Source organism: Coffea eugenioides, chromosome 2 (assembly GCF_003713205.1).
Source record: "Coffea eugenioides isolate CCC68of chromosome 2, Ceug_1.0, whole genome shotgun sequence".
Taxonomy (NCBI): Eukaryota; Viridiplantae; Streptophyta; class Magnoliopsida; order Gentianales; family Rubiaceae; genus Coffea; species Coffea eugenioides.
Window position 1 is genome coordinate 17,472,368 of NC_040036.1, and position 12,281 is coordinate 17,484,648.

General features: G+C 36.4%; 2 protein-coding genes across 2 annotated transcripts; one reads left to right on the plus strand and one right to left on the minus strand.

Annotated features, from left to right (window-relative positions):
* Window positions 1-2,728: 2,728 nt before the first annotated feature.
* On the plus strand, window positions 2,729-4,165 carry LOC113761148 (bZIP transcription factor 11-like). The gene has a single exon (XM_027304007.1). The coding sequence runs from the start codon at window positions 3,384-3,386 to the stop codon at window positions 3,867-3,869; it is 486 nt and encodes a 161-aa protein (XP_027159808.1). The 5' UTR covers window positions 2,729-3,383; the 3' UTR covers window positions 3,870-4,165.
* A 4,333-nt stretch (window positions 4,166-8,498) lies between these two features.
* On the minus strand, window positions 8,499-10,756 carry LOC113763493 (pentatricopeptide repeat-containing protein At4g21065-like). The gene has a single exon (XM_027307320.1). The coding sequence runs from the start codon at window positions 10,729-10,731 to the stop codon at window positions 8,977-8,979; it is 1,755 nt and encodes a 584-aa protein (XP_027163121.1). The 5' UTR covers window positions 10,732-10,756; the 3' UTR covers window positions 8,499-8,976.
* Between the last annotated feature and the right edge of the window lie 1,525 nt (window positions 10,757-12,281).

Genomic DNA, 12,281 nt, shown 5'->3' on the forward strand with positions numbered 1-12,281 from the left:
TAAAATCCGATTTTAATGTTAGTTTTTGCAAAAAAAAAAAGAAAGTGGGTGAAAAATAATAAAAAAGTAACAAGTAGAATCTGACACAACTGATAGAAAAAAATAACATAAAAAATACACGGCTATTTTTTCTATTAGCTATATGATTTTTTAACACAAAACTAAATCAAAATCAGGCCCTACCTGCCAATGTTTTTCTATCTTTCACCTTTATTCGTTCATTTTTTACAAAATTAGTATTGAAATTAGATTGTACACGAAAAATTAAGGGCTATCGAGTTGAAATTTTGTGAAATTTTATGAACAAAAATGGTGGTAGCCAACAATCACACCATAAGCACGATGACTAGAGGGAGTCATGCCATTGCCATATTCTTGGCTAGAAGAATCAGACAAAAAGAAATAAATGTGAAGAACATTTTTCTTTTTTTGCGATCTTTCGATTTTGTCTTTAAAGGTTATGAAGCATAAGCTACATGTGATTCTTTCCCAACAAGAATATTAATAAAAATGAGCCGAGGGACTAAAAAAATTATAATTTTTTGTTTGCGAGAGACGAAAATCATCTTTTCATATGTAAGAAATATAAAAGGTACAACAAAAATTATCATTTCATATGTGAGGAGTGTAAAAGGCACAAAACCCATATGTGAGGAATTATTTGTATGATTTTCCTTTTTTCATTTAGAAGACACGCTTTGTTCCATGATTCCATCTGTGGAACAAAGAAGTAGAGTTGGGAGATGCGAAGTTAAAAGTAGACTTACATGATGCCTAAAGGTAGATTTTTGTTCTTTTAGATCATAATATCATAAGTACCAAATACAAAGGTAAATTTTTGCGCTTTTAGATGAGGCAACAGGAATTTTCATTGTTAATTTTATACGTAAATTTTTTTACTGGTTTCAATTTAGTCCATAACTATTATTCTTGGCCAATTTGATACTTGAACTTATTTGCAGTTTTAATTAAGGACCTCTGCAAAGTGACACCACTGCCTAAATTTGATCTAAATCTTAATTGACTAACTAAATAGCGTGTTATGAGAATGTCATTCATGGGGCTGTAATATAAGAAATAAATCGTGTAAAAAATCATCAGATAGAACTTTTAAATTGTATAAAAAAATTACCAAATAAAAAATGTTTAAAGTTTAATCTTGTGATTTTTTTTTATACGATTTACCTGACTTATTACAACCCCGTGAGTGACGTTTCCAAAATACCATCATCGTTTAATTGGTTAATTATGAGTCAGATCGGTTTTAGGTGGTGACGCCATCATGAAAGTTCCAAATTGGAACTGCAAAATAAGTTCACGTATCAAATTGGTTAAGAATAAAATTTAGGAAATAAATCAGTACTAGTGAAAAATTTAGGGAAGAAATTGGTCATTTTTCCGATTAAAAATTGACCACAAATTTGATTGTAGGATAAAATTTGTTGTGATTTTATACGTTACTTTGTTAATGCCATATATTTCCTATCTTAAAGTCCATATTTTATTGTAGTACTACTTGCATTGTACAATATATAATTGGCACAAGTTATTGCAGAAGTCCCAGGCCCCTCCCTCTGGAACACAGAAGTGCAGAGTGTATTTTTTGTTGGCTAAAGAGTAGTGCAGAGTTGAAAGCATAGGACTTAAATGGCATGTAAAGGTAAGAGGAGATAATAATGATTAGGAAAATTATCGTGCTTTTAGATCACAGTAGCATACTATGTAGTCTTATGTAATAAGGCAATAGGTATTACACGTTGGATGATTTAGTGCTAAAGGAATCATTAATAAAGCACAAATTATGTACTCATAGGCTTTCAAAAGTTAAAAACTAACCAATGTTGAGCTTTATGGTTAAAAAATAAGGAATCAGATTCACGTTGGGTGGATCTAAGGATATCTGATATGTTTTCCTCCATTTAAAGACAGGAGGATTAAAGACTGACTGAGTTATTATATTTGCCTCTTTCCAAAAGAAAGTATGTCAACCAAGTTAAAATTAGAATTCTACTTCTCCTAAACGTATTACTAATGACAATAATGGTACAACTCTCTTCCTGCACGCTTTGCTACTGACATAATGATACAAGTTGACTCGATAAGAACGGGGTAATTTTTTATCAAAGGTCGTATATTCGAATTTTGTGAGAACTGTGTTAATGATGAGTTATAATTTCGAAAGCATGTCTCCTGATTCATAATTGTAATAAAAGTCGAACCAACTCAAATTTTTAATTACTATTAAAAAAAAAAAGATGTCTCTAGTGGATATAAGCGTGGAAAACTCAAGGATATTGAGGAATGATCTTGGCTAGCTTGAAAAGGAAACTGTGCTCACCATCCCACCATACAAATCAACGTCATCGTCACGGTCTCAAAATTTGTCCAAGTTTTTCTCCTTTAACGGTTTCCAATTGATTTCAGTTTCTACCTGCCCATTATTAAAAAAAAAAAAACAAAAAATCAGTTTCTGGGTGATGATTTTAACTTTTTAACCTTGCCAGATATTGCTCACCAGCTGGATCTAGACCGGTGTGGAGGTTTCTGCTCCCCAACCCCACATGTCCCATCATCCTCCCCCAGCGCCCACTTCCTTCTCACAGGTAAGATTCCAAACTTCTTTTTTATTCCACTTCTCTCTCTCTCTCTTTCCCATTTTTAATTTTGCAAACTTTTTTTTTTTAATTTAAAAAACTGCAGCTGTATACCAGTTCTTGATTCTATATAATCCCCTTAACAAGCGCATTGTAACCTCCCCTTTCTCCTCCCTTTCCTCTTTTCCTTGGCTTAACACCCTTTAGCTAGCGTCACTTCTCTCTGCCCATTAGTTTCAACATATAGGTTAATTTCTGGGTCAATAAGTCCGACACCCATTTCAAGATTTTGTCTATCCGGGTAGTGGGTTTCTTTCTTGAGTTGCCAGCTGCGGCGGCCAGCTTCACCGTTGTTCTCTAGCATCATCCCCCTGTTTTTTCTTCAAAACAAGCTTAATGCTCAATCTTTTGTTCTTGATCTTTGAAATTCATGTCTGCAATTCTCAGTGAACTCTTCCTTTCCGGGTGTATGATAAATTCCACATACAGGCGCAGGACCCATTTAGTTCAATCCTTCTCAGTTGTCTTCCTCTACTGGTTCTACTACATTTCATGATTTTTGTCTTCTTTTCCCAATAGCTAGAGTTATACATCTATATCAATATTTCCTTTTCTTCTTTAAATATAACTATATAAATATCTGGGTGTGTTTTCTGGTGAACAATAGCTATCTGGGTCCTGCTAGATTTTAGTTATCCCTCATTAATAATCTGCTAATCGATCGAGCTTTTGTATAATTAAAAAAAAAAAAAAAAAAGGAAGAAGAATTTTGTGGAAAAAATTACATGCATGGCTTCCTCTAGTGGCAGTGGGACATCTTCAGGGTCATCTGGGTTTCAGAACTCAGGTTCTGAGGAAGATCTTCAGCACTTGATGGATCAGAGAAAAAGAAAGAGAATGATCTCGAATCGCGAATCCGCAAGGCGGTCGCGAATGAGGAAACAGAAGCATATAGATGACCTGATGGCCCAAGTTGCTGAGCTCAGAAAGGAAAATAACCAAATCATCACGAGCATGAACGTAACCACCCAGCAGTATCTGAATGTTGAGGCTGAAAATTCTGTCCTCAGGGCTCAGGTGGCTGAGCTCAGCCACAGATTGCAGTCCCTCAACGAGATCATTGAATTCTTGAATGTCTGTACTGGTGGTTTGGCTGCTGAGGGTTCTTATGGATTTGGTGAATCTGCGGATGGATTCTTGAACAATTATTGGAATCATCTCTATCTGAACCAGCAGCAGCCTCTTATGCCCTCAGCAAACATGCTCCACTACTGAGCGTGCACTGGCTGACCTCCCAATTGAAAGACTTTTTTTTGGCGTCTAGAGGGGATTAAATTAATATGGATCCAGTCTTAATTAGACTTCCAACTATCAGCAATTACTAGGAATAAAGCATAGAGGGATTTGGTTATGGTTATAGTTATATCTTTTCAGGTGTGGCTCAGGAACCTTGTCCAGTGTAATTAGCAATTACTCTCTCTTGTCTGTAAACTAGTGATGCTTTTCCCTTCCAATCTAGTTTTGTTTTGTCCAACTTTTATTTGTGTGTTTTATTCACAATAATATTTTTGTCAGTCCAATATAATTGATGAGTTCTTAAACACAACCTCTTGCCTACCAATTCACCTTTGTACAGCAAGTAAACTGATTATTGTTAGAAAATATACAAAACGGAAGCCGCTTCTGGCAATTGGAAGCGGCACTCGAATGATGGCGGAGTCATTCATTTTACTGGTACTGAGAATAGAGATGAACTGGGAAACGGCACTACGGAGTGAGACATTATGGGTTTGAGTGACAAATATCGGGAGTAGATTTATTTCCTTGAATGGTTGGACAATGACAATCCACCAATCTTATGAGGCTGCTTGATTTATTATGGTGTTGATCCTCGGAGTCTCGAATCAAGTGGAGTTAGAAAAGATGGCTTCAATTTGATGATCTTGTCCGCCTTGGGGCCACGAAGTTCTGAAATCTCGCGGAATTCTCTTGGTCAGCAGCCGTTTCATGTCGATTGTTGGACATATATGAGAGACTTATCCTAATTTTTACCAAAGGGAAGAAGATTTTTCCGACCAGGAAAGAGAAACGTGCTTGACAATTTTCAGAAATTTGGAGAAAGTATCTTGAACGCAAATTCAATGTACTTGCACCAACTTCTGTATTATTGGGGGGTATTTGAACCATAACATCAAGAATCTTTTTGGATTGTGATTTTTTCCGGTAAAACTTTTGCGTTTTTTGTAAATACATTTCTCAATCAATTTTTGACCTTCCATATATCAAATTACTACATTATATATATATATATTTTTTTACAAGAACTTTTAAAAATAGCATTCCAAAAGATCTCTTAGAATGTAATGATGACGCAGCGGCAAAAGTTTCTTCTTAATCTTCATCCAAGAAAAACACGAATAGGGATGGAGTGCAACTTTCTGAGAGCTCGTTTGGATTACTATTTTTTGAAATTCATGTTAAAAAAAATGTACCATAGCTATTTGATATACGTGAAATAAAGAAATAGTTGAGTAATAATACGTTCACGAAAACGTAATTTTTTTTTTTTTTTGAAAAATAAGGCAATCCAAAGAAATGTAACTATTGATGTAGGTACTTCACACTTGGCAACCCGATGAATTACCAACGGAGCAAAGAAACGAGCGGCCAAAATGAAACGACGTATACCCACAAATCGCATATGGTCAAATTTGGAACGGGGTAAGCAGCGGGCACAAATTCGCCGCTAGTTGCACGTGCAGGGGAACAATGAACGTGTTCGAATAACAAATTATCTACACAAAAATATTTTATAGCAAAAAAATTATTTTAAATAATCTCCTGTCCAAACACACTCAATTATTATTAATATTAGCAGTACAAGTACAGATGCAAGGTGTATTCACGATTAAATATAATAGAGCGGGACGCTCAAATCAGAATACATATAGATCTCTTGTTAGCTTTTAGCTGAAATTTATTCACAGGAGGGTTTTGGTGGAGGGGACGTGATTGATTGGCTGTTTTGGGAAATTTAATTATTCTCGTGTACGACGTAGAATAAAATAATCCCAGATCAAGTACCACATTAGTAGTGTATTATTTTAACCCGAAAATTTTTCTGAAAGAAAGAAATACATATTCTATCATATTTTTGAATAATATACACATTCTATTATATTTCAAACTATTGTTAGACAGATATTATATTTTAATTGTGTTAGTATAATTTTTTAACCTTTTTTAATTTACCCTTTTATTTTCATTTTTTCAATAATGTCAGTACCGTGCGTAGCATGAGTATTTATACTAGTACAGTAGTAGTGTTGCTTTTCCAAGTAGTAGAAGAGAGGGAAAAACATGGAAGTTGCTCAAGTGTTAATATTGTTGTTCGTTTGAGAGTACTATACAGATTCTTGAAAATCACGCATGAATGATGGTGATAATTAACTCTCACCGAAGGTGTTACGGTGAAATCAATCCTTCAATAAGATGCAAAAGATCATCAAAAGTACAAGTAGATTTGCCAAATCACAAAAGGAAAAAAGAAGCTCCTGCTCTCATGTGAAGAAACAAGAAAGTGGCCAAGGAGGAGATGGGGTGCAAGTTGATTTGGCAGAGAAACAGGAGGGGCGGTAATCCTTTAGATTCCAACAACTTTTGTAGCTCCATCTCCAGTAAAGAAAACAACAATCCATCCATCCGTGTAGAAATAATTAAAGTTAGCACAGTGAAATGCCATCAACCCACTTGTCTTATATTGATGCCTTTGCCACAATTTTCATCCATCATCCATCCGTGTGGAAACAAATTCCTGCAACCAGACAAATGGAAGTCATCATCTTGTCGCACTCTAACCCTTGAAATCACAGTTCCGTAAGCTCATTTGCCATCAACTTTTTCCATAAACTCGTTTAATTTTTTCGGTATTTAATAAGATGGTCAGTCATGGTGAAAAGTAGCTAGCCTCCTTCTCTGATGAAAGAAAGTCACCACCAAGATGTCCTCTCGACCAGTCAAGGTTAATAGAGTATGCATGCAGTTAATTACACAGTATCCTGTGCCACTGGTTTTGGTGCCTAAATTGACATCGATGATCTAGGTAGAGGAAAATACGGTAGAATATATACATACATACATATATATATATATATAGATGGGATGATGAATATGTAAGGAATTTCCGAAGAGAAATTCGAAAACAAGTGGCAATTAAAGAAAAAGATGACAGCAGCTCCTTTGCAAAAAGCCATTTAACAAGCAATTGCGCTTTACAGCCATTTGAATGTATAATATCTTGTAGTAGTACGCAGAAGAAGAAGAAGAAGAAAAGAGGTAAATGGTGGCGAGACAAGGAATAAGCATCATAAGTGGGCATGGCTGCTATTAATTTCATTCCATGCATGGGAATATGACATCTTTCAGTTGAGTTGAGGAAAAAGTAAATTCGATGGCTACTCTATCTTTGACCATTACTAGAAGATTAACGCAAAGTATTATTTATTCTCTTCAAATGCCAAGCGAAACAAAATCTGAGCTTTGAGCATGGGATCTTTTCCCTCTATATATTGATCCACCATATATTCTCACAATTAATAGGTACAAATTCCTACAATAATTTATCTATCTTTTTATATTAGTAATAAAACGGTGATGCCATGATATAAGCGAATATGATGGATTGGAAGGTTCCAAGCCACGAGCATCATCGTTTTGGACTTCTTTACCTAATAATGCACATTAACGAGACTATATAATAGTAGCGTAAAAATGGAACTGGAAGGAACTCAAGACAAATGCAAATTCTTAAGCAGGGTGTCGACTCTTGACTTGGGGGAAAAAAAAAAAAAAAAAAAGGCAAAAGGCGACAGTGACTAAAATTCCCAAACATGTGATGAAATTCATTTTGCTTTGAACCAATTGAAAACTACTCTATCTCGGCATGTAGACAGACAGAGTGGCCTGTATTTTATGCTGAGATGGTTGCCAGCAAAGAAGAATTTCTTCTGCCACTAATTTGTTTAGGAAAAAAAGAAAAGAACAATTGCTAAAAAGGCGTTGCTGAAATAAGGAAAGATGGCTATCTTCTACCACTAGTGCAAGAATGAATTTTATAAAAATCTTAAAGGTGGGCGGATGATGTCACGAATTGTCCTGTGTTAATTGTATATTAAAAAAAAAGTTGGTACGACTAATTATGAAATGAGATTGTGAAAGCATATGGCCAGCCATGCTCTTGAATAATTCACTGAAAAGCAACAGAAAGTGGACAGTAACAGTTTGCTTTGTTTGTTTAGCGATTTGTTTAAGGAGTCTTGGCTTGGAAAATTTGACTAATGACACTGGGGAACCCACTCCCCTAATTGTTAATCACCACTGGGTCAATGAAGAGAGCCTTAGGTTCATTTGCTAATTGATTAGTGGAGAAAGCTCTAGAGTAATGTACTCCACTAGTTTTTTTAACTTCTTTAAAGCAAAGATTGGACAAAAAATGGAGACCTTTCATCCATGCTGTATAGTGGAACTGGTTTTTTTTCCGCACGCAAATAATACTCTATCCAAACACACATAGATCTTTCCCCAAATATATTATTTTGCTACTAACTCCAGGGGCTCTGGCTGGGAGTCATGCTATCAAGATATTACTGCGTGAGCCACAAAGTAAAACTGGTATTCTATCTAAACCTGCACGAACTTACCTCGAATCAGCAAATCTGGTAATCAGATGGGATCATTTTAAATCGATATTATTGCTGCTTGATTTGAAATGCTGGAGATTTTTTGGTCAAAAGTCAAATTGGCATGCGCAAAGGATGAAAAAACCTTCAACCGTCGATCATTATAAATGATAACTTGGCCGGAAGAAGCAAACTCTGCTCTCACTCTTTCTGGTCTGGTGTAATAATGAATTTCAGTCTCTAGGTAAACAAGAACATTATACATTATACTCTTTCCGTGTTTTGGCTAGCTATCAAGACTCCAGATGGTCAATGAAATAAAGAAAAAAATGATGGTTTTCTTTTTCTACAAACACAAATCCGTAATGGTGCAAAACAACATTCGATGGCAAGGACTATCTTAGCAGGTTTCTGCTTCCTGAATAGCTATATAACTGACCGATGCAGCAGACCAACTTTCCGTTGAAGAAGACTAAGCTTAGGTAATACCGTCACCTGTTTCCAGAACCTAGAGAGTTTCGACCAAGCATCAGCATACTGCTGTGGATTATGCCTAGAGAGCACAATAGCTCGATTGATGTAGAACTGCACCAGTTAAACCATTGATTTATAGACCAATGACTTTAAACATGCATAATCCTCATGACGCTTCATCCGGAGAACATCACTCTCCATGAGCAAACCTTTGCCCACAGGCACTGTTATTACCAAAAGTTCCCACAAGAACATTCTCCATTCCTGAAATGGTGGAATCGTACATGATCCCTAAGAAATATATCTCTTTGATAAATCTTTGACAGTATTTTCATGAAAGAATGGCAATCCTCACAAGGCCGGAAATTTTTTACAATTCTTATGGAGGTTCCTGGGCTGGTTTTAATCAGGCCAAATGAAACCGCAAGTTTCTCGCTGTGGTGAAATAGTTCAAAGGCTTTCTCCTCATCATCAAGTGACAGATCTGAGTGTTTTGGATCATAACCTTCACAGCTCAAGTTCAATGCTATTTCGCCCATTTTCCCAATAATTTCTTCCACTTCAAGATGCCCCAGTTCACCAGTGGTAAATTCATAAATTTCACCGTTGATCTCCATTCTACTATACCCTGAGGCCCTCAGAAGTTTTTTTCGATTGGTCAATGCTCTTGTTTTGCCATTCTCCTTCCATTTACCCTCAGACACACGGATATTCTGGTGAACAACATAAGCTCCAGAGTCATTGGAATCCAATTTCAATAGTTCAAAATGCTTCATCAGACGTTCACCCCTCTCTACATCTCCATGAATTTGACAGGCCCTTATCAAGCTCCTCCAAAGGACAGCATCTGGTTCAACAGGAATCTTATTCATAAATGTCTCAGCATTTTCTAAATGCCCAACTTGAACAAGCATGTCTATAACACAACCATAATGCTGCATTTTAGGCCTGATCTTATACTTCTTCTTCATAGTTCTGAAGCAAGCCAAGCCTTCACTCACCATATGCCCATTCCTATAAGCCGATAAAAGCGCAGTCAATGTCCTCTCATCTGGCTTTATCTCAAGACCCTTCATCTTATCAAACAATTCCGTAGCCTCTTTACACTGCCCATGAATGGCAAGGCCAGCAATCATTGCAGTCCATGTAACAACATCTTTGTTCACTGTTTCAGAAAATGCCTCCTTCGCACCATCTATGCACCCACATTTCGCATACATGTCTATGAGAGTCGTGCTTACCTTACCGTTCAAACTAATAAGCTTCTTCTCCTTAACCAAATCATGAACTTTTCTACCCATACTAAGAGCACCAGTATCAGCACAAGCTCTAAGAACCGAAACAACCGTTGCTTCATTAAATTCAACGTCATTTTCCAACATGTGCTCAAACAAAGCTATAGCTTTAACGGGTTTATCATTATCCACAAGCCCATCGATTATAGAAGTCCAAGACACCACATCTCTCTCGAGCATTTTATCAAACACCTTGAACGCAAGGTCCGGAACACCACCAGCTGAATACATATGAATCAATGCATTGCTTATATGCATATCCGGCCCAAAACCCAACTTCCAGACTAGTCCGTGGAGTTGTTCTCCAAGAGGGATTTTACGTAATTTGGAGCAAGCTTTGAGGACAAAGGGAAAAGTGAACTTATCCGGTCGAGGTGTGCTAGGAGATGGCGGATTCTGCATTGCTAAAAATAGGCTAATGGCTTGGGCAGGGTGGGTTAAGTCGGAATAGGCTCGAATCATGGTGTTATAGTAATAAGAATTCGGGGTTTGGAGGGAATTAAGGATAAGGCGGGCGTAGGACAAGCTACCTGAGGGCGAGAGAGCTGAGAAGGTAAAGAGCTTGCTGAGGTTCTGCTGGGAGTGGAGGGTTTGCTGGGTTTGTTCAGTACTGGGATTATGGTTTTGGCAGCCAGACTTGAGGACTTGGGCATGGAGCTGCAGAGCTTGAGCCATAGTAGCGATTTCCATGTTATTGTACTTGGAAATGGAGCCTCGGAGGGCGGTAGACAGTATGCTAACAGCTTCAGGATGGCAGCTGCCGACGGGAATGCTTTTGTTTTACGGCTGCCCGGCTGGGGGCACTGACCCTTCAGCGCGCGGGAAGGATTTGCAGATGTTTTGAAAGTGGGCCAATAATAAGTCTTCTAGGCCCGAGCCTTCAACGCGCGGGAACGACCATTATTCATCTATGTAACTGTAGGTGTGCTGTCCGAGTAAAAAAAAGGATATTATTGACATTTCACAATAATAAAAATTAAAATATATATTATAAAAAACTCGATAGAGCTCGTCGAACTCTCGAGTATTATATTTCCAAGATCGAACTCGACTCGATAGCTCTAACGAGCAGTTCGAGCTCGAGATCGAGCTTGATCAACCGAGCTCGAGCTCGAGCGAACTCACGAGTTACTTGATTCAACTTTAGCCCTATATGTAAGCTCCCCTAAAAAATAAAAAAAAAGTGCCCAACAACTTCAACCAATAATGTGATGATTCAAACTCGTAACCCGTCCATAACAAAAGTGTTTTATCAATTAAACTGCCCAAAATCTGTTATCGTTTGAAAAAAAAAAATTAAACTGCTAAGAAAGTATTTATGAATGTCAAATTGGGGTGAATTTAATCACTCAAATCATTCAACCACAACTCATGCCTCCATAGAGGTCTTGAATGTAGAGATTTCTCATTTGCCCTTTCTTTATCGGAAGCCTAAAATAATTGTGGACACCAAACAAAAAAAAAAAAAAACAAAGAACAGTTAAAAACAATCATATCACTTGAATAAAATTCTTACCCATTTTCAACATAATTGGAAATGCAAATAGCAGATAGTGATGTATTCTGGTACGTAGGAATTCCATGTCAAATGACATCAAACTCCTTTGTCATATATTTCTGCTGTCGAGGGCTTTCACTTTTTTTTAATTTTTTTTTATTTTTTTGCATCTGATTATTACCACCTAGTGGAATGGTTATTCTAAACATTTATTAGGGTTAGACTGTCGCATTCAATAACTGATCTGGAGCCTTTTGATAAATGTTCATCAAGGTCACTATAATTATAATTAACTAGTTAATGGTATTTGGTTTTTCTTGAAACATATAGAATGTTTGGTACCTAAAATTTAAGTATAGGTTTTATATATTTTTCCCTTTTTATTGTAATCCTTTCTCTTCTATATTTTCCCCACTTTCTTAATTTCTTCGAGTATTTCTTTATCTTTTTTATTTTTAATTAAAATATCGATAGGTAGATACAATTTAATTCCCTACTAAAAGTAGTTGGTCACAAAATCCATAGAATGGGATTATCATACCCATTAACTCATTTCGATTAATTTTAACCAAATTATAATTATCACAAATGACTAGCTTAGTATGAAACTCGCTTACTAAATGCGTTCTAACTGATATCAAGAGAGCGAGACAAAAAACAAAAAGTTGATAGGAGATAATAATAAGAATAAAACTCTTACTCTAATAGAATCTTTTGAAATTACCATTTAAGTCTAATACAA